The sequence below is a fragment of the Manacus candei genome, unplaced genomic scaffold, assembly GCF_025592945.1.
Source record: "Manacus candei isolate 608988 ecotype Guabito, Panama unplaced genomic scaffold, ASM2559294v1 h1tg000011l, whole genome shotgun sequence".
NCBI lineage: Eukaryota > Metazoa > Chordata > Aves > Passeriformes > Pipridae > Manacus > Manacus candei.
The window spans coordinates 21,513,119-21,537,196 of NW_026138059.1; the positions used below are offsets into that span (position 1 = coordinate 21,513,119).

Sequence of the window (24,078 nt, forward strand, 5' to 3'; positions counted from 1 at the left end):
GATGAATGGTGATTTTCCTGTCACTTAATTTTAGCTATCTAACCAAGAGGTACGTTAAATTTATTATCGAGGATCCCTCTACAGTCAACACACTGAGGGATAAATAGCCTGGCAGCTGAAGCAACTTCACCACCAGAGGTGTGGCAGCATGTCAAAAAATAATTCTTCAGAGGAGTGCCAGCCAACCAGCTTGAGGAGCAACTTCCTCTGAAGGTCAGTACTCACAGACAGAGTGGTTAACAAGCCTGTTGCTAGCTTCTGCATCACTTTTGCTTTTGCATAACTCTGAAGTGCAGCAAGGAAAATACTGCAGTAGTGTAATCTCAAAGTTGCAAAAAATTGGAGAGTGAACGGAAAGTCACCACTACAGCTTTGGAGTGAAAGATGGAGGGGAAAAAACAAAGAGTTTGCTTTATCCCTATGCCTGTGCAATTGTATAACTATAGCTTAAAGATCATATATGTCCCCATATGGTGAATTCTGCTGAGAAATAGTAGATACAGTCCCACTCACAAGGAAAAATATAGCCTCTCTGTCTCATCTCCCATGATACTTCCTGAATTATGACAACAGTTCCAAATAACAAGATCACTCAGGCCTCACTTTCTTCTAAAGAGTGTTTACCACTACAACTATTTAGACTGAAAGCACAGAGGCATATCTGCATCAAGATGAAGAGTTTAAAAATCAAAAGCAGCTGTATGATTTGCAACACTGGAAAACTAGGTATTGGTCAAGATCTGATCAAGTTTTCATGACTCCTTTATATCGATCACATTTTAGGCTAAAAAGAAATCTTCAGTAACTGAGGTGCTGATATCTCCACTGATAAAAGACTTTTTTTTCTTACTTCCTGTCATTATTCAATATAACCTACATTCAGAGAACAGAGAATGGCATGAACTGCTTACAGAGTACCTCAGTGAACGGTACTAGTCCCACACAGGCAGAAACATCTTGAAAAAAATTCTCTTTTGGTAATGGCTTTCTATCTATTGCAGCAGGAAACTGATTCTAAATCTGGTTGATCTGGGTATCAAGAAAACATTTCCTTCAAAATATAAGATCAGCATCAGATACATACTAAAGGCAGAGTAGAAAATTAGTTTTGCTTTTACCACAAAAATGCCCTCACTGGGACTATTAAGAGTTTCAGTTTCTGAGAGAGAAGACAGCTTGTCCAAAAGACCAGGAAGTCAGGCTTCCACAGATGAAACTTTAAAATCATCTACTGTCCCTCTTTATTACCTCAGGTCTTCCCCAGAAAATACGGTGACCAAAGAAGACAATCCTAAATAACATGATGCTGGGTAGCTCTTTAATTAATATCCACAAAAAAAAGGCAAATTATGAAACAGCTGACAATGCTTCATTAAGTAGTCTGTTGATATACTGTCTTCCTCACAAAACACCTTGTTTTGACTTCTGATGACAGTGTTTCAAAACAAGTCTAGTATTTTCAAGCATTTTACACCATATTTACACTCTCAATATCAATAGCAAAAAGCTGTGCTCAGGCTACGCCATAGTGAAGCTTACAACAAATCAAACTCTTTTCTCAACCTCTAACATTTTCTTCAATTTGCCCGTCAATTCATGATCTTGGTAGACTCCACCACACTTTTCTATGTATCACTATTATTAATTTTAAGCACAAAACTTGCATTATGAAGTCCTGTACAACCTTGTGCTACATACCTGTTGTTCCTTCTGCTTTTCTTGATTTTCCTGGTCCAAAATCATAAATTGGAACAACACTTAAGTCATATGTAGTTCGTGGCTTAAGCCGCTTTAACACTATGCTTGTAGCAGGAGCATTTACTCTTCCAAACATCTGCCTTCCTCCACTGCGTGGTCGGTAATACACACGATAAGACAAGACCTTGCCAGGTGAAGGCTGCCATGAAACTCTCATTGTATTTTCTGTCTCGTTGTCTACTGTCACAGTTCTGGCATCTGGTGACACTTTTCAGAGTAAAAATACAGATAAATGTTTACTTTATCACATACCCCGATATATTCAGTTGCATGATTACAAAATTAATTCTACTGTATTAAAAAATAAAATTGCCCTCTTTAAAATTACAGTATTCGATTGTGGGGAAGGCACAGCAGAATCTCACAGGTCATTGTTAATTATTTTTTAATTGTAATGGACTAAACAAACAGAAGCGTGCTTTTCACTACAGAGAGAAAAAACAGGGAAGGATAAATCATATGATGATACAGCATAATTGGGAGGTTTTTTAGTCACACTTTTCAGCAATCCATAAATAATGGATTCACCAGTCTAAATTGAAAGTGATAAATTATAAAGTTATTTTTTGTTTAATACAATGTCCTATAGCGTTCAGATTTTCAAAGTTTTGAGTTTACTGATCTGATAAGATGGTGGTAAATAACTAAACTGCTGGTTGTTGGAGCCCATACAAACTGTCCTGCTGGAAAATCACTCATCACTATTTGCAACATAGTATATGTGCTGAAATAAGCCCATGGACTAATCAATCATTTTCTCTACAAATTGCAACATTCAGCTTCTAAGAAATATTTTCCAGACTGTATAAATGGCATAAATAATCCAAAGTGAACTGAAAGGTATGCAATGCTGGCTGTCAGCCGAAATAAGCCATCTAGGTTTTAGCAAACTGAACCTTCTTGGCATGCTGGAATCGGTCAATATTTCATCACATGGTAAGGCAGGCTTTGCAGCTCCTGGGAACTGACAATTTCTAATCATTGTTTGTACCAGAAAGATGCAATATTAGTCTCAGGTCTGGGGCTATTGATAGGCCTGATAGCAAGTTCCCTCAGTGAGCACATAGAGAGAAGCAACAAAATATATGACTAAGCTGCCTACTTAACTTGGAAAGGGCAGGGTGGCTAATGCTGCTGTTCTTGAACAAAGAAGGAAGGCGTAGGACAGCAGTCTGCTTTGACTCTGGGGAGTCAGCTCTTAGGAACAGCAGCAATCACTACTCTTGCAAAACCTTAAGAAAAACTAAAATGGGTCAAGGACAAAGGTTAAGGTAGTTCAGCAGCCTCTCTCCAACAGTAGTCAAAACAGATGCTTGGGAAAGAGTACAAGAACATATAAACACACATGATGCTTCCCCAGAGCTCTCCCTCACAGGCTTTGTCTTCACATGGCCCCTTTAGACAAACAACAGAAACATCAAGGCTGATTCAGGGCATCCCTTCATTCATTCACTCAGACTGCTGTACTTGCCAGTTCTGGCTATACAGCAACAAGCCACCTCTGTTTTTTCACTTTGCCTACACTGCAGGAGAGGCTTGAGCCTGCTTCCACAAATAATACATAATGTTTGGCAAATAAGGAAAAAAAAAGAAGAGCCCCAGAAGGGTAAATAACAAATATCAAAATCACCCAGTAAGCCTCAGTTTGAGGACTGTGAAGACTGGAAAGGGCAGTTAGCTTGGAAAGCATATTCATTGATTCTGTGGGAATTTACACCACCTTTCCTCCTTAATCTATCCATAACATTTCCTCCACCTTATTTCCAGCAGTCACACCAAGCCTATGGAAGGCTGACTTCAGAGTAATTTGCAGACAAAATCATATCTTAAATTGGAGGTAACTCTTGCTGAATCCAAACCTATATGACATAGAAGAGATTTCCATGTTTTTTAATTGTCCTGCAAAATGTCAGAATTGACTGAGTTGAGGTGGCACTTTGGTTTGGGGTAACTTTTTTGGGGGAAAAAAAAAGAAGAAAAATAAGATCCATTGTCTTTTAAAAATGGTAATTTCATCAAGAACAGAATGTTACAAATGTTGTACTGCACTCACCATCAGTAAAAGCCTCTCCTTCAACTGGGTCTCCTTCTCCACTGCTGTAGGCTGCATATACTGAAATCCTGTATTTAGTCTCTGGCTCCAAGCCTTCTATCACAGCATCCACTGTATTTCCAGGGACTCTCTTCTCTGCCATTGTATCATCATAAAGTGATTTCCATACTATCCTATAATGGTTAACTGTTCCTGGAGCTGGTGTCCATGATAACCCAACTGTAGTGTCAGTTATGTCTGTGGTAACCAAATTACGTGGTGAACCACGTTCTGCAAGAAAGAAAACAGCAAAATGTCTCTTAAAAACAAATAGCAAAGTACAAATGTAAAAGTCAAATGATCATAAGAGCGAAAACAAACTTTTCCCATCAATATTAGTTTCAATGTCATACATTTGTAGTTCCAAGAGAAAATTCATGAATGTTTCAACAAGATGCTTCAAGCTAGCTTTAGACTATGAATGATCCTGTGCCTCACCATGCAAGATACTTAGCAGTCATGCTTTAGAATATGCAAAATAAAAATGGCAGTATTCAAAGACTTGGAACGAAGCCAGTGCTTAAATGTGGTGCAGCTCACTTGGGTAATTTCTAACCCTCAAATAAATAACTTTATTTCATTCATTCATCTTCATCCTTATGTGTGTAACTTCTTTCTGGGGGTTAAATAAAGGAGACTTTTACCTGGATCAAACAGTCCTTTCTCTGACAACTTTAACTTCTTGTTTAATGGTACTATTATCTTCCAGACTACCACTCACCAGATCTACCATCTATTTCATTTTATGTTTACAACTAATTTGCAGTGTCTTTAATTCATGCCAACCCTAGAGTAGAAAACATCCTCCATCTTTCCACTCAGAAGAACTGTATCTCTATCCTCCCAGAGGAGGTTGTTTCAACCAGCTTGGAACAAAGGAAGCAGCTCATTAGTCTGTGAAACTCAATTGTCAGCTGGATGCACGAATCTCACCTAACACACCAGAGTAATTCCACAGCTTAAAAATGAAGCTCATTGGTTTAAAGTGGTGCAGTGAAAGGAGTGCCTCTGTTTAACATTTAACGTACATTTATAACACATGTTCAATTTTCCCATTGCACTGGCTTGTTTTTGATGGCAGGAAAGGAGCACTCACTGGTGAGTTTAGTGCAATGGCCTCATTAAAGCAAAATCTGCAAAAGGGATCTATGGAACCAGATCTACATACACACAGAAGCTTTTTGATTCTTTGCTGTGTATTCTCTGTGGAATTTCAATTGTACAGGACATTCCTGAGAGACTGCTTAGCAAGAGGACTTAAACACTTGAGGTGGCCTCATGGCATCACAGTTAAGTTTTACCCTCAGTGATAAAAACATATCCCCATACTATACCACAGCAGCCACAGGATTAGAATCAAAATTCTTTGAACACAAAGAAATTCAGTACCTATCCGATTTCCACCCCTTAGTCTTGTTGCAAGAACAGAGTTCACTACATTCAGAAGCCTGAAGCAGTTTCAGGCTAACAAGTTGCTCAAAGTCATATACTGTGTTTTCACTTTTCATATTCGTCTTTTACTTCCACCACAAACCTGCAACATTTCCAAACCCAATCCCACTGGACCAAACAAGACTACTTATAGAAAGCTTCATTTTGAAAACATCTCAGTGCCAGCTTAACTTCATTAAAATTGAGCTAACAAATTCCACTTGGCTTAATGATGAATGGAAATTAATGTCAACCTCTCTGAATTTGGTAAAGATTCATCAGCTACACAGATTACAGAACCCAAGAGTACCACAACAATCATGAAGATGACTCTATAGCTAACAGTGCATGTTGTGGGGGTTTCACGGTCTTAGAGACATCCCATTATGTTTTTCTGGAGACAATCCTTTTCTATCCTAACTCTGCATCGGTCCTTACAATTTTACTCTTCAAACCAATTTTTAGCCTTACAATATAAATCACCACGATTTATGTCATCTTCTCTTCAAAAAAAAGCTTAAGATAGAGAGGTTTTAGTAAAGTTCTTTTATCCTTTCATAACAGTGGTTGCATAGAGTGAAAAAAAGTTATAGTGAAAAGGCCTGATTCAGCTCATGCTTCATGAAGTCTCACCAAATTCAGTGACTGCATTAAATGAAAGCCAGGACAGAATCTAAACTCCAAAGAACAATTTTCCTGGAAGCCTGAAATAAAGATTTGCCTTCAAAAGTAAATTACACCAATTTTTCTGTCTGCTCTTAAGCTCCTACTCCCAAATCTTGGCTTTTTCATACAATAAAAAAAATATTAAGGCAATCCAAATGGAAAAAATATGGAAAACTTAACTTGATATAATGCACAGATGTCTCACAATAAAAACCTTTCTTTCCATATTTTAATGTAATATAAATATACAAGTCACTTTATTTTGGCTACTTTAAAACATGGCTCTGCCACAACATGATTTCAGTATTAAAGTATCTGCTACCACAGCACAATTTTTTGCAAGTCTACTCTTGGACACCAGAGCTAATGATATATGTTGGAAATACTGCAAAAATAGCTGCTTATTTAAACCCCTTATTGATTAAGTAATTACTGAGGTCATTAAATAATGGAGGAAAATAATTTGTTTGGAATGGACTATAATGAACTGCAGTTACTGTAATATGTTGGTTCTGAAAGAAATATTCTTTGGAACTAAATGTCTTTTTTATAAGGCAAGGTAAGAGAGGGAAAAGGATCTGGGATTCCTACCAAACCACTAGAACTAAATGGAAAATTTTTACTTCAAATAGTTGGAAACTGCTGACAAGACAACTTACCTACTAAGGGAAATTAGACTTTTTATATGTTACACTGCAACTGAGAACACTTCTTTAACATAACACACTAACTTGATTTGCACCTCATGCATGAGGTGGAAGTTCACTCACAGATTTTTTTTTTTTGCTTCACTGGATCTCCCAGAAGTGGTTGGTTTTGGGTTTTGTTTTTTTTTTTTTATTAAGGAAACAGCTGTGTTTAAGATATAGTCCAACTCTAAGTCTTAAATTCTTAGGATTCCATGAAATATTATCTAAGCTGCTACATTCAGAGTCAAGAAACATATTTATGCTCCACAATAACACAGGTATAACATGGTGACTAGTGAACATACAATTAGACCTTTGAAATACTTTTCCCTTGGATTAAAACAAAATACCTAGGTAACTTCCTTACATTTCATGCACACAGAAAAATCTACAACACTAACACCTGAACAGTAATTTTTTTTCCTTGGTCCGTGTGTTCAGAAATGCTTGTTTTACACCTACTTCTTGCCTGCTTGTTTAAACAGGACAGATAAGGAGCATGGAAAGACAATAAACACTGTAAGAAAGAAAAGGGCTGGCAGGCAAGCGGCTGTCAAAACACCCCTGCTTTTTCTTGACTTCAAGTGGAAGCCAATGTATGTTCATCACTTCATACAGCCCCCAAGACATCAGCAAGCAAGGAAGGCCTTCCTTTTTAAAAATTATTCCCCAACAGGCATGAAGTCCTGTGATGCTCTGGAGCACCAAACCAGCTGGTGTAAGCACAGCTGTAAGGCATACTGAGTATGTATACAGTAAAACAAAGTGTTTACATGCACAGGTCAAAACCCTGCCTGGGAGAGCAAGCCAGTCACCAGCTTCAGGCCATCAGATTCACTTTGGCAGTTTTTAGCTCAGAGTACTTTTCACTGCCCACAGTCCCCTGCACACCTCTACCATCGCTCAGTGCAGACACACTCTCAAAAATTCACTTGGTAACTTTCAGTCAGGTGCTTTTACACCCTGTTCTGGACTTCTGTAATGTCCAGTCTCCATATTAAGTTTTCCCACTGTAGTGTGCCAGAGACACAATATGATATTAAAGTAGTTTCCCTCTGTCCACTTGGCTTACCTCCCATAGCTCTCCAGCAAACACTGTTGTTATTGAACACAAAACTGAATCAGCTAAAATTAAAATGTTGACATTCATAAAAATTAAATGGGCTTATTCAAATGACCTTTCCTCTCAGAAACATTCACAAAACTCCAGCTGATATCAGTGGGATTTTTGCATGCAGTTTGGGCCCAAAGTTTAAACAGCTTTCTATATGTGGTTTTTAAAACCAAGTTTCAAAATCAATCTGCAGTGGTAAATTTTATGCAGAGCCATGTTTCATTTAAGTTAAACATAGCATTTATCTAAGCCAGTATCCTAAAAGGTCATAATCAACTGAATAAATGAGTCTGCCTTTGCAGAGGCGTATGTTATGGCCTGAGTCCTGCCTTGTTTAAAATAGGCATAAGTCAGGAGTATCCCATTGAATCAACAGGTTAAATTGCCACAGCCAAGGATCCAAGTGCACCCATCAGACGAGATGATAGCAGAATCACTTTCAGGTAGTCACTTGGGCTGGCTGATATCCTTCCCTCAAAGACATAAAGTAGTTGGAATGTCAGACCTCAGGCATGTAGAGAGGGGATGTGGGCATACTACAGGGGATAGTCAAGGACTCGCTACACAGAGGGATGCTCACATGGCCCCATTAGAGCAGGTTTCTTGATCTTCTGCAGAAAGGTACGAAGATGCCAACCAGGAGAGCTCTGACCCAAAACAGGGACTTTGGCCAGAACACTCCTGAGTCCCTGATCTAGGATAACAACAAGTGTTCATATTCAGTCCTTTTAATATTTTATCTGTCTTTTCCAAAAGTTAATCAGTTAACACTGCTCTCAGCTGTGTGGAAGTATCTTATTATTATTCACTTAACCTTCCCCTGTGTTATTTTTTCCTGTTACATATTTCATTTCATAGATACAACTAAGATAATTTTCCACAGATTATCAAAATGTCATACTCAAACATCTTGGAATGTCTAATTTTAAAAATGCATGAAACAGCATTAAATTGCTGAGGACACTGAGTCCTTGTTTCTGTCAGGACAGAAGCAGCACTACGCAGTCTGAACATTACGTAAAGTCCCTGTGATATGCTAAAAACCTCATTGTGAGAAAATGTCACTTGAATTTGCACTATTCTGCCTGTAGGAGGTCATTAATTTCTAAAGCATTCTTATGTTACTGTAGAAACAACAAAAAGAAATAATTTATTTAGCAAAGAACTACCATCCATTTTCTGACCAAAAAAGAGAAATCCCCAAATCTAGGCTACAAGAAATGTATACAAGAGAAAATAACTTAAAAATTAAAAGTGATTCAGTCATGACAACCTTTTTTCATACATTGCTTTAGTACAGACCAATGGTCACAGCACACATAGCTACTCATCAAACAGGATGGCAGGATATTGGGCCCTATATCACAGAAACAGAAAGATTCTGCTTCTAAAGGGGGAGAGACTACTATATAATTATCTCTCAAATTTATCTCCTGAATATAATACACTGTGCCTCTTTTTGTTTATTCTAAAACATGTAAAGGTAAGAAATAAAATGTGTGACATCTCTGCTAATGGAGACTAGCAATCTCACGTATGTCAAAAGAACTTTGTCCATTTTTACAAACAGTGGGCCTAGCCTAGGATCTTCACTGATATAAGTGAAGCCCTTTGAAATTTCTCAGTGAAAGTAAGATGGGAATCTGATCGCTGAATATTTTTTCTGAAAAAAAAACACCTAGTTTTTTTTTCTAAATTTCTCTGAAATTCGTATTTAAAAGTGTAATGACTTCCCTGCTTACAGTCAGTTACTCAAATATTCTTAAAGTTGTTCTGAAAAATATATAACTGGCAACAAAAGGGCACTCATAAAACAGATCCTCAGCTTTCAAACTTTTCAGACATTTCTTAGGATTAAGCATTTCTGTATAGATTGATTAATCTAGCAATGAATTTGTTACTCTTTAAAACAACTGCAAATTATGAAAGTTAATCTATTTAGCAGCTAATGTACAGTATGTTCTTTTCATCTGACAGCATGAATTTGGGCAGAAAACCAAATTCTTGCCAGACTTAAAACCACATCTCTTATTAAAAAACAGATTAGGAAAACAGTAGCACTCACAAACTGCTCACTGTCTGCTGCATTTCCACTCACTGCCCTTACCATGTTTCTCATTGTATTTTATTTCTGGTGTATGATGACTTGGGTAAGATCATATGATCCCAAAATACACTGAAAGCCAAATGATTTGTTTGGAGAGTTTGGGGATAACAGTGGGATTTTTCCCTAAGACATTTTGTGGGTGTTTTTTGCTTGTTCTTCAATCTGTATTATGCATCATCAAATATAACCATCAGTGCTAATTCGTTTAGTTCCTTCAGTTCTCACAAGCCTTGTTCCACGCCGAGGCAAATGGCAGTCTGCACAGATTTAATTTACTTTAGCAGTTTCAACAACTTGGTGTGAGCTGAGGGGAATCATAGCCAAAAAAGTATGTCTTTTTTCCATGGCACCTTTATAGAAGGACTCCAACTAAAGCTGCCTAGTGATGGATCACCATGCACTTTTGAAAGTGAGAGAATATGTATAAGTGGAGAGTTTTCTACAGCACATATTTTGCACATGCAATTATGTTAAAGGAGTATGAAATATAAAGCTCTAGAACTTTCACCTCTGGACGGTACCTCATAACTGTAGACAAAATCAGCCTGTGACTGAAAGAGGCTGTATAATAGATGAGAGCACTATAAATTTCCTAAAGTCTGGATTACTGAAGAAGGAAAGCACACTCCTTTAACAAAGTGGCAAAACAGTTTCCCTTTTCCTGCTCCACAAACAAACAAAAAACAAACAAACCCATTCTCTCTGAATAACAATCACCTGGTAATGGAATGGCACTCTCAGAAATGAGTCATTTTCTGATTACTCATTTGCTAAACTCTCTATACTGTGTTGTCTCTGAGCAGTTCATAAAATGATGATCCTTTGGCATGTGTTTATCTTTGGGCTGCACCAGAGAGTTATGCAAACAGTTTATAGAAGAGATTATCTCCAGTTACTTGGGGGAATATTTGCCCTCTCTGTTTTATGAAGAGAAACAATAAGAGCAAGCATATACTTAGCAAAAATAAAAATACAAGGTGAAACTGAGATTACCCAGCTGGTAAATGATAACAAGTACACAGAATGATTTCTGGGTTTATGTGGATTGATTTTTCATGTGAATCCTGAAACAAACGAGCCACTTCAAAACACTGAAAAACTGCCTTGCAGAGCAAAGCAGAGGAAGAGGAGGAACTTCCAAGAGCAATTTGTAACTGCTCCAAAATACTTTGGAGATAACAAACATAACTGAAGGGCCTTCAGTGAAAGCCTGGGCAGACGTCCTTGCAGATCAGGTTAGAGCAGTCTAAAAACTTCTCATTTTTTTGCTCTCTGGTGAAGGATACCCTTGTCTGGGATAGTGTAACTGCCCATGTGAGTTCTCCTACTACGTGCAGAGCAAAATAAATAATTACTGAAAGCCATAAGAATGCTTGCCTACACCCTTAATTGCAGGAGACCATTTAGTAATTCAGTAAAATTCCATAAATATCTGAGAGTTTGGATTTTTCATTTCCTGCCACTTGACTATAAGATACCTGGAGAAGCTACTGTATCAAGTTTCCCTTTTCTCACTTGCCTGTTAGGGCTGAAATATTCACTACACCCAAACTGATTCCTCTTAGGCTACATATCAATACCATGAACTAGCAACTGTCCCAGTTTGAAAGGCAGTCTCAAGCTTAGCTCTTGATATGATGAGGAGCTGAAGTGGCCAGCAACTATGGCATCACTGAACAGGTTTGGTGAGAATTCATATGGTGAAGACATCAAGTAAGTCCCATAGGGATTCCTGATACAGGAAAACACTTTAGTGCTCAGTATTTCAGTGTTGTTGGCAATGCAAAACACACACCACACTGTTTTGTTTCTCAGACACCATGGCTCACGGAAAAACTAGCTGAAATACTAAACACTTTTTTATGCTTCCTTTCACAGCTTTTTTGTCATTACTGTTGATAAGTTTATTTCTCCAGAAGTTAAGATCTGTCCTGTTTCCAGCCTCAGTCAGACAAATTATTTCAGCTACTTATTGGTCAAGTATTCACTTCACCGACCCGTGTAACTTTTCTTTCGGATCCAACCATATCTATTTTAGCTTCACAGCCAGTATGACTTCTCTTTTCATGTAAACTTCTATACTAAGCTTTGAAGTTTGAATGATACCTTTCAGTTCCAAAATTGCAAACCTTTTGCTCTTAATTGTCTGGTTTTCCTCAAGTTTTGTCATTTTATCCTTCAATGAGGTAAGATAATACTATACAGTGAAATATTGTCTTATATGCTGCAACAAATATTCTGAGAATCTTTCATATCATTAGTCAAAGAGTGTTTTAAAATACCTACAGACCATGTTCAAAGAGTTCTGGCCTAATTCAACTGCTGATTGCTGAAATACAAGGTAGATGTTCCGCAAGGAAATTTGATTTAGGCCTTTGCTGTCATGCAAACAGAAATTTGTATTCTGTTTGTTCCCTTTGATCACCCAGTAATGATTGACATCTCTACAATGCTCTTACTAACATTTTATCTAACCAAGAAAATTAAATAGACAGTTTTAATACAAAGAATAACATTTTTTTGGAGTGCACCATGATAGGATTTTCAAATCCAGCTGAATCTTCAAAGAATTTACATTTGAGTCACAAAGCTATATATGTCAAAATGGTACAAGTAATTTCTAATTTAGTTTTCTCCCAGCTGAAGAACTGAATAAAAAGTTATTCAGTTGAGTGATAGGATGCTTGGTTATTCATATTTATCCCAAGAAAAAATCTGTCACAGAATTTTTTATGTAATGTTTTAATTCAGTTGCTTAGAGTAAAATCTCTTACAGGAATGCTTCTGTGACCTTTTCAGTGCAACACCCATTTTAAATTTCATATGGTTGCATATGAATTCATTTCTGAGATACAGGCAATTATTCTTTTAAATTCTTTGACTCTTTAACCAACTTTGAGAATGTTTTTCTTCTTATTAACAATTTAGTAAGGCAGAAAGGCCAAATAGGAATCGGAGCCCTTGGGAGGTAGGATGGGGCAGGGAGCACTGAAAGGACAAGACAGTCTGTACCTGAGACTGAATTCTGTTTTTCTGATGACTTTTTTGTTTGGATTCTACTGTATTTCATTCACTGCTCTCTAGGATATGTTCTAACAGAAGCTCTAGGCAACGCCTTAAAAGACTTTCCTCTTGCTCACGTTTTATGATAGGATAAAAAGCTAAGCTTACTTTATGAATTTGAAACACACTTGATCTCTCCACATCTCCATGTTAATAAAGGATTTCTCATGAGTTTACTACAAATATACTAATGAAAATATTGCCACCAAATGTAAACGGCTAATTCGGTCAATCTTTTACTAAAATTTGAGGCATCTCCCAAAGGATGTGGACAATTCAGCCTGTTTAACAGTGAGACAGAGGCCTCTCAAGATTCGCAAAGGAAGACAGGAATTCCTCTAACCACTGACAGTACAGAGGAAAAAGCAGGGATGTCAGCTCCCCTGTCTACCTGAGATCCAGTCTGCTTTTGTTCTGAGAGTGAAATTTGCATTCCTGGATGTGCAGTGGCTCAGGTTCAATGGAAAGAGTAAAGAAGATTCTTGTCCAGCATACACTGCAGCTTTGTGAATCTGATGGGATGTGAAGATGGTGGAGATGTGAATTCAAATTCTCCCAGACTGTGTAAAGCCTACACATTCTCCCTCTTCTCTCCAAAAAAGTGTTAGACCTCAAAAGGGGCAGCACCACCACCAACAGGGAAGTTCATTAGGTCCTGATCACCTCTGGCTTTTCTGGAGGATATGGGCAGCAGATCTCTCTTCTCATTTACCTGGATCTCAGCAATGTTCTGGGCAGGAGACAAGCTCTTTTTCCCTCAAAAGAAGCATTCAGATCTTGCAGGAGTAGTAAAAGCAAGCGAGTTAGGGAACTTTCAGTGTGAATTGCAAGGTGCCTGATTCTCTAACGGCTGCATCCTGGCTCAGCATAAGTACGTGGATTGGATCTTAGTCTTAGTGGGATGGGCAGTGTTGGTGCCTAGAGCTCTCATTTGCTCCTTCTATAGTCAATAGACAAATAAATGTTCAGTTGAAGGAAAAATGAGATCTCAGATGGACTATCTGCCTTTCTTCATCAACCACAGAATTCTAGAGCATCCATGCTGCAAACTGCAGTGTTCAAGTAAGTGCCTAAACTTTAGTGGGAAGAATTCAGCACACTGGCATATCATTGGAAATTATTTTTTAAAATGATTTGATTTTATATTTTCCTTTTTAAAAAGGTTTCTCTCGTTTGGTTCCTAATCTATGTTGTAAACAAAAAGTGAGACTTATGCAGAAACCGTGAGTCAAGTATATTGCTAGTCTCTAACTCCATTAGCATCAATGGACAAGTCTTAATTCCACATAATTCATTTGCAAGATGTTTTCAAGTGTCATGCCTACACAGCTGCAGTGCCAGCCTTCAGCAATACATACCTGGCCAGCACAGAGCAGTCACATTTCCTTTCAAGGCCTAGGATGCAGCTTTCATTATCCTCTGACAATCTACAGATGACACTGAGAATGCTCACAGAGAACTAGTCTGGGAAATTCTCCACTCAAAGGCAGAGAAAGAGCAGTCTCCCCTCCTTATAAGAAAGTCTTTGGCTCTGACTTCACACTTAGCCTGCAGTCTGCTTATGCTCAGCTCCAGGTTTTTAGTTAGAAGCAGGGTATTACTCATTATCTCTTTGCCTAGACTAGATGTTGTTTCTCTAATGCAAAAATGGTCCCTGAACATCTTTCAGTCTCAGTACAGTAGCGATGTTGCAAATTTTCAAATGGATGAGATACTTTAACTCCATTAATTAATCCCCTTACATTAAGAACAATCTGCCACTAAAACTGTTCAGAAGTTGAGAGTTATAAGACAAAATATTTCACTGAGGCTAATGTGGAAGTACAGTCAGTTTTGGTGGGTGCTCCTGAGGAACACCTTTTTCAAGAGACCCAGAGTCCCGTCCACAACCAGTGATTTAACCCATTTTTTTTCTCTGAGGACAGTAGGTTTGGAAAATCCATGTAAAGCAGGAGAGTGTTTTTATGCCTATTCTTCATTCATATATTTGCTTCTATGGAAAACTTGGGAAGACACTTTAAAACACCATAAACATTAATCAAATAAATGAATGACCATACAGAAAACATTAAATAATTACCTTCAAGTGTTTCTCCCTCTCCAGAAAGGGCGTCTCCTGCTCCAGAGGCATACAAGGCGGACACAGTCAATGCATACCTAGTGGCTTGGTCCAAGCCTTTCAGCACTTTAGAGGTAGTGTCCCCTTTCACAGTCACTTCCTTGGTTTCACCTCCTGCAACTGGAGTGTAGGTTATAAAGTACTGCTGCACTTTGCCTGGAGCAGCACTCCAAGACAGCTTCATTGTTGATGTTGTAGCATCAGAAACTTTCAAGTTTCTTGGATTTCCTCGGACTGCACATGTCAAAAGAGGTTGAAAACAAGTTGAACCAAGCTTCATTTCTTGGTTGATTTTTTACGTTACTACAACATAGGATTTTATGATAAAAAATAATTCCTGAATAGCCTGCACTAACACTGCTACAGTATACTTTTACCATAATCACGATTTTACAATTCCACCCCCTCCCTCTTTAGGCAAAAATGCACAATAAAGTCTTTTTATTTCCATTTTTTTTTCTGTTAAAACAGGCTCAATCATTCTAGTACTTATATGTACTAGAAACTTAATATATGCTCAACTTAAACACACCAAGATCCATGTTGAAGTCACTATCTGCAGAATCAAGTCAAAGATGACCAACAAAATTAACACACCTACAGAGTTCTTTTGATTATAATTCTTCTGGTTTATAATATCTAAGATCTCAGTGAAATTTCAACAGTGATTAGGACATTCATAAATGTCTCCATACTCTCTGAATTTTGTTTAATAAGGCATAATACATGTTAAAGGATCATGCATCTTCACACAAGTCTACAGTGACAACTTCCATAAATTAAATGTTTCATTAGTTCCTTGCTAAGCACTCAGAACAAAATGCAAACAGGGTCTGAATTTCCTCAAAAGGTATATAATTTATATCACTGACAATATGAAGAATCATGAGGACAATTAATTAAATATACAGGTAGATTCTTCACCCAAGTTACCTTGCCATAGCAGGTGTTACAAGTTCAAGAGACTATATTTCAAATTGAAATATTGCAATTTTGATAAATTAAACTGCCTCTCCACTAGGCTTTGGCAATGTTATAATTCTGTGTTCATCTGGGATAATACATATGAATTATGAGATTTATTCTCTTTTCAGTATGAATATGTCAGCATCCAGGGACTTTTTCTCAAGCTTACTACATTCATAGCATTTGTCATGTACCTTCGTCAGTTTTTGCATATCCATTCAACGAATTCCCAGGCCCAGACTGATACTCAGGAATAACAGACACTTCATATCTTGTATCTTGGATCAAATTCTGCAGAATAGTTGATCTATCATTTGCTGATACAGTCACTTGTCTCCTTTCTCCTCCAGTAAGGGGTCTATAAACAAGCCTGTACCGTAGGACATTTCCTGGAGCTGGTGTCCAGCCAACTACAAAGCTATCAGTAGTTTCATCTGTTATCCTTAAGTTTCGAGGAGCACCTTTAACTACAAAAAAATATACACATATAATTTTTAAATATTTGCCTTTGGTGAAGTAGTATCTGAAGTAAAACCATTCCAACCATTTTGTTAGCTCATCCAGTTTAGCAAAACAACAGCTTATAGTGCACTCCCATTGTTTTAGGATACACACACCACTAGTAATTTCTGAAAATTTAGGGCCAGAGTTACATTCAGCAGTGTAACAAAGTTGTCCCCAAAAGTATATTAATCCCAGTTTATATAACAGATTCTGAAACTTAAGACAATCTGACCGTGTTTAGCAGTACCAGTAGAACTCAACTGTGTAAGGGACATTGGGGCATAGTGAGGAAACTTCTTAACACGACAAATGGTATAGGTTTCCTTGCTGTAGCCATTTGCATCTGCACCACTTCCATTTACAGACAGTTCTCAGATACACCTGATTACACACAGGCAGCTCTCCTATTTTAAAAAATGACCAAAGAAAATGCAACAGGAAAAAAAACCACCAAAACAATTCTATTTCTCTAAGTAAAATTTTTGCAACAAAAAATGTATTCATTGCTATATGAGTTGAACCTAATGTTTAAAAAAGCTTCTGAATTTCGTCTCTAACTCAAAGAAATAGCTTGTTATTCCAAAAACTAAAGAAAAACTGTAGTGAATCACTTAAGCTAGCCTGCTCCTTGACAAAAGATATAGCAGCTCAGATGAACTTGTAGGCACACCAAAAAAGACTCAACTCTTCCAACAGACACTAAGATCTACTGTATTGCAAGTTGCCTAGAGTTGCATTGTCATTTAGGGGAAAAAAAACCTCTGTTTTTTTGTTCTTTACTACCTATATGCTATAAGCATTGTTCTTTAATGTTAAAAGTGAAACATAGCTTTAAAGAAACAAACTTGTTTCCTATTAATCAGAAATACAATACTCAACTTCAAATCCTTTAAAAGCCTGAAACCAAAGTTAATTGCCAAGAAAGCCATCTGGCCCAAACTGTTGGCTAGATCTGCATGGAGAGCTGCTGATGATTACATGACTGCAGAAGGACTATCTTCTCAGACACATTGGGATATCATCAGATCATGATGCTGACAGTTATTTAAGGCAGTATCAGTTACAACATGGGAGAATTGATTATTTTTATTAAAGTTTTTCTTTCCCCTGTCCCTTACACACAAAAGCTACATATTCTAATCAGCCAAGAGTTTGTCTGTTTTCCTAAGGGAAAATTATGCGTGTCCAAAATATTCTGACTGGTAATGTCATGGAAATGTGAATACTGACAGTGAAACCTGTATCTTCCAAACTTAACATCCCAAATAAGCTATTTTATAGGCATTTATTTCTATCAGTCCTAAGAGGAAACACCAATTAACAAAGCTCCGTGCTGTTTCTTTTTCTCCCTGGGAACAATTTATGTCACCAAAGGTCACAAATGACAGCATGGAATAATTTAAAAAAGTGGATCAATATTTTTAAGAGCATGATTTAGAGTAGACCGAGTATTCAACTACTGGAATAGAAAATCAAATTTACTGTCATGCTGTTCCTTTCAACCAGCAGAAATGCATCATGGCAACTGTATCAAGAAAAAGTACAGTTACCATGCTTAAATTGACAGCCCTTGATCACATAAACTCACACTGACATGAGTGGAAGTTTTGCTTTAGTTATTGGATCAGACCCATGAAGTTCTGACAAAAAAACAGGTGACCAAAACTCAACTCCCTTTAAGCCTATTGTATCTAAAACAGAATTTTTACTAATGTTAAGTTAGATGGCATAGCAAATTACATAGGTACACATTTCACTTTAAATATACTGAAGTCAACATGCATTCTTGCATCAGAATCATAGCTATTCAATAGAGCAGAACAGAATTGAATAGTTCAGTTGGAAGGGACCTACAATATTCATCTACTCTAACTGGACTGTATATGAACATTAATTCATGCCACTGAATTTATTATTGAAAACTTACTACTTCCTTTGAAAAGAGACCAATGCAGAGAAGCACAGCATCCATCCAGCTTTCAGGGAAAATAAAATCCAATCTTAACAACTTAATGTTTGCATATCATTGGAATTCTGTATCTTTACTGAACACATTGAGATACAATAATGTTTTTTCTCATTCTGCATAGCTTCTCAGCCTCAGCTGATGCTCCTCATAGATCCACTCTTCAATTATGCAAATTCTTATTTGAACATATGACTCCTTTGTGTCTGAGAATAATGGGAATCCTACCTTCTAAGGTGGTTTCTTCTCCATCCAAGGGAGGGCCATCACCATCTTCATATTCAGAAATCACACTGACTGCATAAGTAGTTTCAGGTAGTAAATTGGTGAGAACTGAGCTAGTACTTGAAGCTGGTACTGAAACAATGAATTCATCTCCACCAACTGCTACTTTATATTTAATGAGATAGGACAAAACTTCAGATCCAGCTGGAGACCAGCTCACTTTGAAACTGTCAGATGTTATGTCAGAAAAGACCATGTTCTTTGCAGGCACATAAGCTGTATAGAAATAAAAATGTGCATGTGAGGCATACCTCCTAGAATATTTTAAACACAAAATCCCTAAAATAAATTAAAAAATTCCCTCAATAATTTCATTTATTCTAATTGAACAGATATTTTATTGCACGTGCACAGTATTTGCTTATAGCTATCAAATTTGATGAAATTCATATCTAGGTTACCTAAAATCATTCAACAATGAGTAGAAGCATCAACTCAGTGATTTCTAAATCGAATTAAAACAGTCCATCTATACTCATGAAAACTTAAGTTAGAATCTGATGATCAAGTCAGGTTTCCTCTTTTATATGTCCCATCGACTGTAATAACATTATGTCCTCAATGGAAACTAAGAATTGTTGGGATTTATTTCAGATCTAGATTAGAAATAGGAAAAAATAAATACCAGTATTTTTTCAGGAACAAAGTTGAAGGGGAAACAAGGAATTTGACATGAAGCACAAACACAAACCTGACACCCTGGGCTTGTTTTGGTTGGCCTAGTCAGCCTAACAGTGGGAATCTTAAGACTGCTTCAGCCCTCTAAACAAAGGCTGTGCTGCTGGTTTGTTCCTCAAATCTATCCTGAAACAAAAGGCTTATTTTTAAAGAGAGTGGGGTTTTCAATATTGGGACTATTCAATGTTTGTGTTCTACTAAACATAGGTAGGGGCACTGAGGGTGCAACTAATCATAAGTAACTTTAGCTGACCAAAAGCTGGTCATTTAGAAATCTTTTAAGTTTTTAACATCCAAGATGGCCAAATTTGGATGCATGTGAAGACTTCACACGCTACTTCAGTTCAGTCTTAGAAGTCTTCAGTCTTCGTACAGTTAGACTGAGATAATATCACCTAGCATCTGCTGTCTCAAGTTGTACTGTCTAAGCTCATCCAGAGGGTCATTAATTTTACTCTAAATATTAATCAAATCACCCCTAGAGTTGTTGGCATTGCTTCACTGCCTTTGGAAATCTAAAAGACAAGCCTATATTAGCTACCTCATCTTAGACAGCTAAAAACGAATGGGCCTGGTAACTGTTCTACTCAAGACACTGAGTGTAAAAGCAGAGCACATTCACTAAGGTCATTCCAATAGACACACATTTAATAGTTTTTTAGATACTTAACAGGGGAGGGGGGAAAAATTTCTCCAATAATTTTTTCATCTCCATTTCACCATTCATTTCCCTTGCTTTTAATACGTTTGAAAATGAGAAGCAAATCCCCAGTTATTAAAATTATCATTTGTATGTGGACAATTTCATCAATGTACATTCTTTAGGTAACTACAAGAACAAAACATTGGTTCAGATATTTTTTCACTGCATTTTCTACATTCCTCTAAGTAATAGTAGTTACTTACATTTTCTCCTTATAGCAGCCAGTTCCTGCTCAATTCGTAGGCAGACTGACTGTGTAAGCTCAAATGATATTCTTTGAAAAGCATCAAAATCTTCCACTGTGTAAACGTGGGTCTCAGCAGGAGGTGATGCAATCGCTTCCAACTCTGTACGCACGGCATCCTTCACACCAACTGCAAATATTTCTACATCTGCATCCCTCAGCTTTATTGCAGGTTCTTTAAAAGCATCTGACGATTTTCCATCAGTAATAAGAATCATGACTCTTGGCACATCTGGTCTCGATCCTTTGCTGGTAACAAATACTTTCTCCCTCACATATGTCATTGCTTTGCCTGTGTTGGTAGATCCACCTCTGTAGGGGAAGGTGTTAATAGCCTGAATTATGTCTTCCACTTTGTTGTATCTGTTCAAAGAAAACTCCATATGGGGATCTCTGCTGTACTGGACAAGACTTATCTGTACTTTTCGAGGCGATATCTCAAAGCTTTTAACTAACACTTCCAAAAAGGCTCTTACTTTTACAAAATTGGCGATACCAATGCTGTAGGAACCATCAACTAAAAACACAACATCAGCTTTTACATCCACACCCCGTGAGCATTCTGCAAAGAGAAAGAATAACCATTGTAAACAGATTTTCTATAGCCACTGCATTACAATTGCATCTGTAGTCCATGTATCACACCCAGTTGCTTATAAACAAAATAACTATGCTAAGCAAAGCTGTTTCTCATAAATTATAAAGGTATGAGATTAAAACAAGCATCAGAGCTTTAATCAATGAAAAGCTACCGTGTGAAAATAATGCAATGGCTCCTAACTTACCCACTTGAACTTTTACTTGTTGTGTTTTTTCCATTATCGTTATTGGCTCACTGGGGGTCAGTCCTTTCATTGCATAAACATTAATTTGATACTCTGTGTCTGGAGAGAGATCTTTAACATTGAGAGCAGTAGTCTGAGGACCCACACTTAGTACATGTTGTTTTCCACCAGCTATCATTGGAATGAACTGCAGCCGATAGCCAGTTATTTGGCTTGTGGATGGATCCCAAGTGATCCTAACAGATTTTGAGGAGATCTGAGTGGCCACCAGATTTGAAGGAGGTTCCACCACTGAAAGAAATGAAAAGCAAACCCAAAATATTAATTACAATAAAAGCATATTTTCTTTGCGGTTTTTATTTCTGGAATAAACTTACTTATCTTTGCTTAATCTTTACTAAAAATCACTTTTAGCATAAATAAACAGAAGTGAATGACAGGACTGTCCAAAAGTGACACAGAAATATGAACAATTCATGGTCCCTCAAGTATAGAAGAACATCCAAGAGAAATTCTGCCTTGCTTTAAACCCATTTCAATCAGAAGTGAAAGCTACACTCACAGAAACACAGTAGAACGTGTGAACAAATGTAGACTTGAGCAGAGCACTATGACAGTGGAGTCATCTCTGCTGCCATTTTGGTCAAAGAATAACTAGTCACTCAAAACCTTACAGGGTCAGAAAGCTGCAGTGACACAGGTTGGTGTCTGTGTTTTCTCAGTATTCTCCACTTTTCATTCCTTGGTTCTTAACCTATTACATATTCTGCCCCTTTACCAAGCAGTTTTTTTCCCTTTAATACATTTTTCCACGGAAGTGACGTCTGTGTCCAAACTGACTGTATGAGACTCTGATAACTGCACATCAATGTTGCCTCTGAAACTATGGAATAATGGAGCTATTCCAAACCTACTACATCACATGTTCTGTTCTAGTGCATTAAAAACACAAGACTGAGACCAGTTTTCCACACTTGCTAAATGAGGCAACAGATCAAAATCCAGAAATAAAGCAAAGGAAGTAGGGATAGCCTCTTAAATATGCATTGGAATAAACTGAGTTCTATAAATATGTGTATACAAAGTACCTCACCTTCTTCTCCACTAACCAGTTCACCTAGTTGTTCATCAACACCAGAGCACACTTGCAAGATAATTTCATTCTGTATATCCACAATTCCATCAAAATTAGCCACATTGAACACATGCTTCAGTGAAGGCTGAGATGCAATTAACTTGAGTTCCTTTGCATCTGCTGCTTTTATACCTAGAAGTTGCAATAGACAGGACCGTGTTAAGTAGCCATAAAATACAGACACCTGTGAATGTACTCATGAAATGTCAGAACATCCTGGGGTAAAGCCGAGTTTAATTTCTCTTCTGTCTTTTGTCATTACCAATAATCGAACTACAAAAACATACAAAATAATGAGGTGACACACCCCATTTCCAATGCAAGAAAATAATGTGATATCCTCAGTGAGGCCAGGGTTGAAACTATGCTAGTCAGTCATTCTAATCTCCATGTAGGAGCTACAGAATTACTATCAAATTAACACAAATGGTATTTTTCACTCTGGAGGTCGGAAATGACCCACTAATGCATACGGATTAAAAGAGAGGCATAATGAAATTCTTGAAACTCGAATCTGTACAACATATACATTATTTCTTTATCAATGTTAATCTCTCAATCATTACAAAAACATGGCATACCCAAAGAAAAAACTTCAACTCCTATGTTGCGAAGCTCTCTTGCAGGAATTTCTACATCGTCTTGAGCTTTTCCATCAGTAATGACAATTGCTACTTTGGGAAAGCCTTTTCTTGCTCCAGCAGACTCAGTGAAGGTGTTTTGAACCAGGTAATCAATAGCCTCACCTAAAAAGAACACCACAAATTGTGTTTTATCAAACTTGTATGAACCAGGATTTAAAGCAAATTTGAATTATGAAACTAAATGCTGAATAAACATGTATGTGGAAAATCTGTACCTGTCATTGTGTTGCCACCTTTGTAAGGTATCCTTTTAATTGCATCAATAAGATCACTACTTCTCAAATACTGATTTAAATTGAACTCTGTTCTTGTATCCGAACTATACTGAACAACTCCAACTCTTGTCTTTTCTTCCCCAATGTCAAAAGCTGATACAAGGGCAACCATGAAGTCCAGAATATATCCAAAGTTATTTCTCCCTACACTCCATGAGCCATCTACCAGGAAAACCAAGTCTGTCATTGCACTTATGGAGCATCCTGGAACATAATAGAAGAAAAAAAAGCAAAACTCTATTAGCAAATGAGCAATAGCATTCTTACAAATCACTGAGACATCTAATGGGAACTTAGTAGGGAAAAGTCAAAAAAACGGATGTTTAATAGATTGATCTTCTTCTCTGGAATATTTTAGTTGTGGAAGCATTATTCACGTAAGTGAATTTACCCATATGAGTTTTCTAGCCACCATTATTAAAAAGAAACTGTTTTGAAACACCTCTCATGCTAATCCACAAGATCTGTTACGCCTCAACAGATGAAAACACACATACAAAACTTTTTGCAGTGATTTGATGTTACAGAAAAACATAATTTTGTTACGACTTCTGCCTTGTATCTTTATGTCCCCATTACAGCTGCACTGGCTCTTCTGCAATGTCTGTTATCCACAGCACAATGCTTGTTGTTAATAGGACCAAGACACTCATGGACCTGCTCAGGTTAGTCGCATGAAATTCCTAGTTCCAGTACCAACTTTGCACCTTAATCTTTCAATCCAGCCACTAAATTCCTTCTATCCCAGTCCCTTCACAAGTTTTCTTAACTCTGGACAACTTTACAAGTGAACTTCATTGCTAGGTAACACAGTTTAACTTTACGGGGTACTAGAGCTAGACCGCAGATAAGAC

The 24,078-nt window shown here is 37.3% G+C and overlaps 1 protein-coding gene across 3 annotated transcripts in view; it reads right to left on the reverse strand.

Moving 5' to 3' along the window:
- COL12A1 (collagen type XII alpha 1 chain) overlaps positions 1-24,078 on the reverse strand; it is a 104,846-nt gene that overhangs the window by 67,016 nt on the left and 13,752 nt on the right. For all 3 annotated transcript variants that reach the window (XM_051778002.1, XM_051778001.1, XM_051778003.1), the window contains 10 exons: positions 23,165-23,428; positions 22,887-23,051; positions 22,264-22,437; positions 21,171-21,461; positions 20,345-20,947; positions 18,704-18,976; positions 16,200-16,472; positions 15,001-15,273; positions 3,812-4,081; positions 1,699-1,965 (listed from right to left, as the gene is read on the reverse strand). In XM_051778002.1, the coding sequence (XP_051633962.1) occupies positions 1,699-1,965; positions 3,812-4,081; positions 15,001-15,273; positions 16,200-16,472; positions 18,704-18,976; positions 20,345-20,947; positions 21,171-21,461; positions 22,264-22,437; positions 22,887-23,051; positions 23,165-23,428 (2,853 nt within the window). The remainder of the gene's footprint in view (positions 1-1,698; positions 1,966-3,811; positions 4,082-15,000; positions 15,274-16,199; positions 16,473-18,703; positions 18,977-20,344; positions 20,948-21,170; positions 21,462-22,263; positions 22,438-22,886; positions 23,052-23,164; positions 23,429-24,078) is intronic.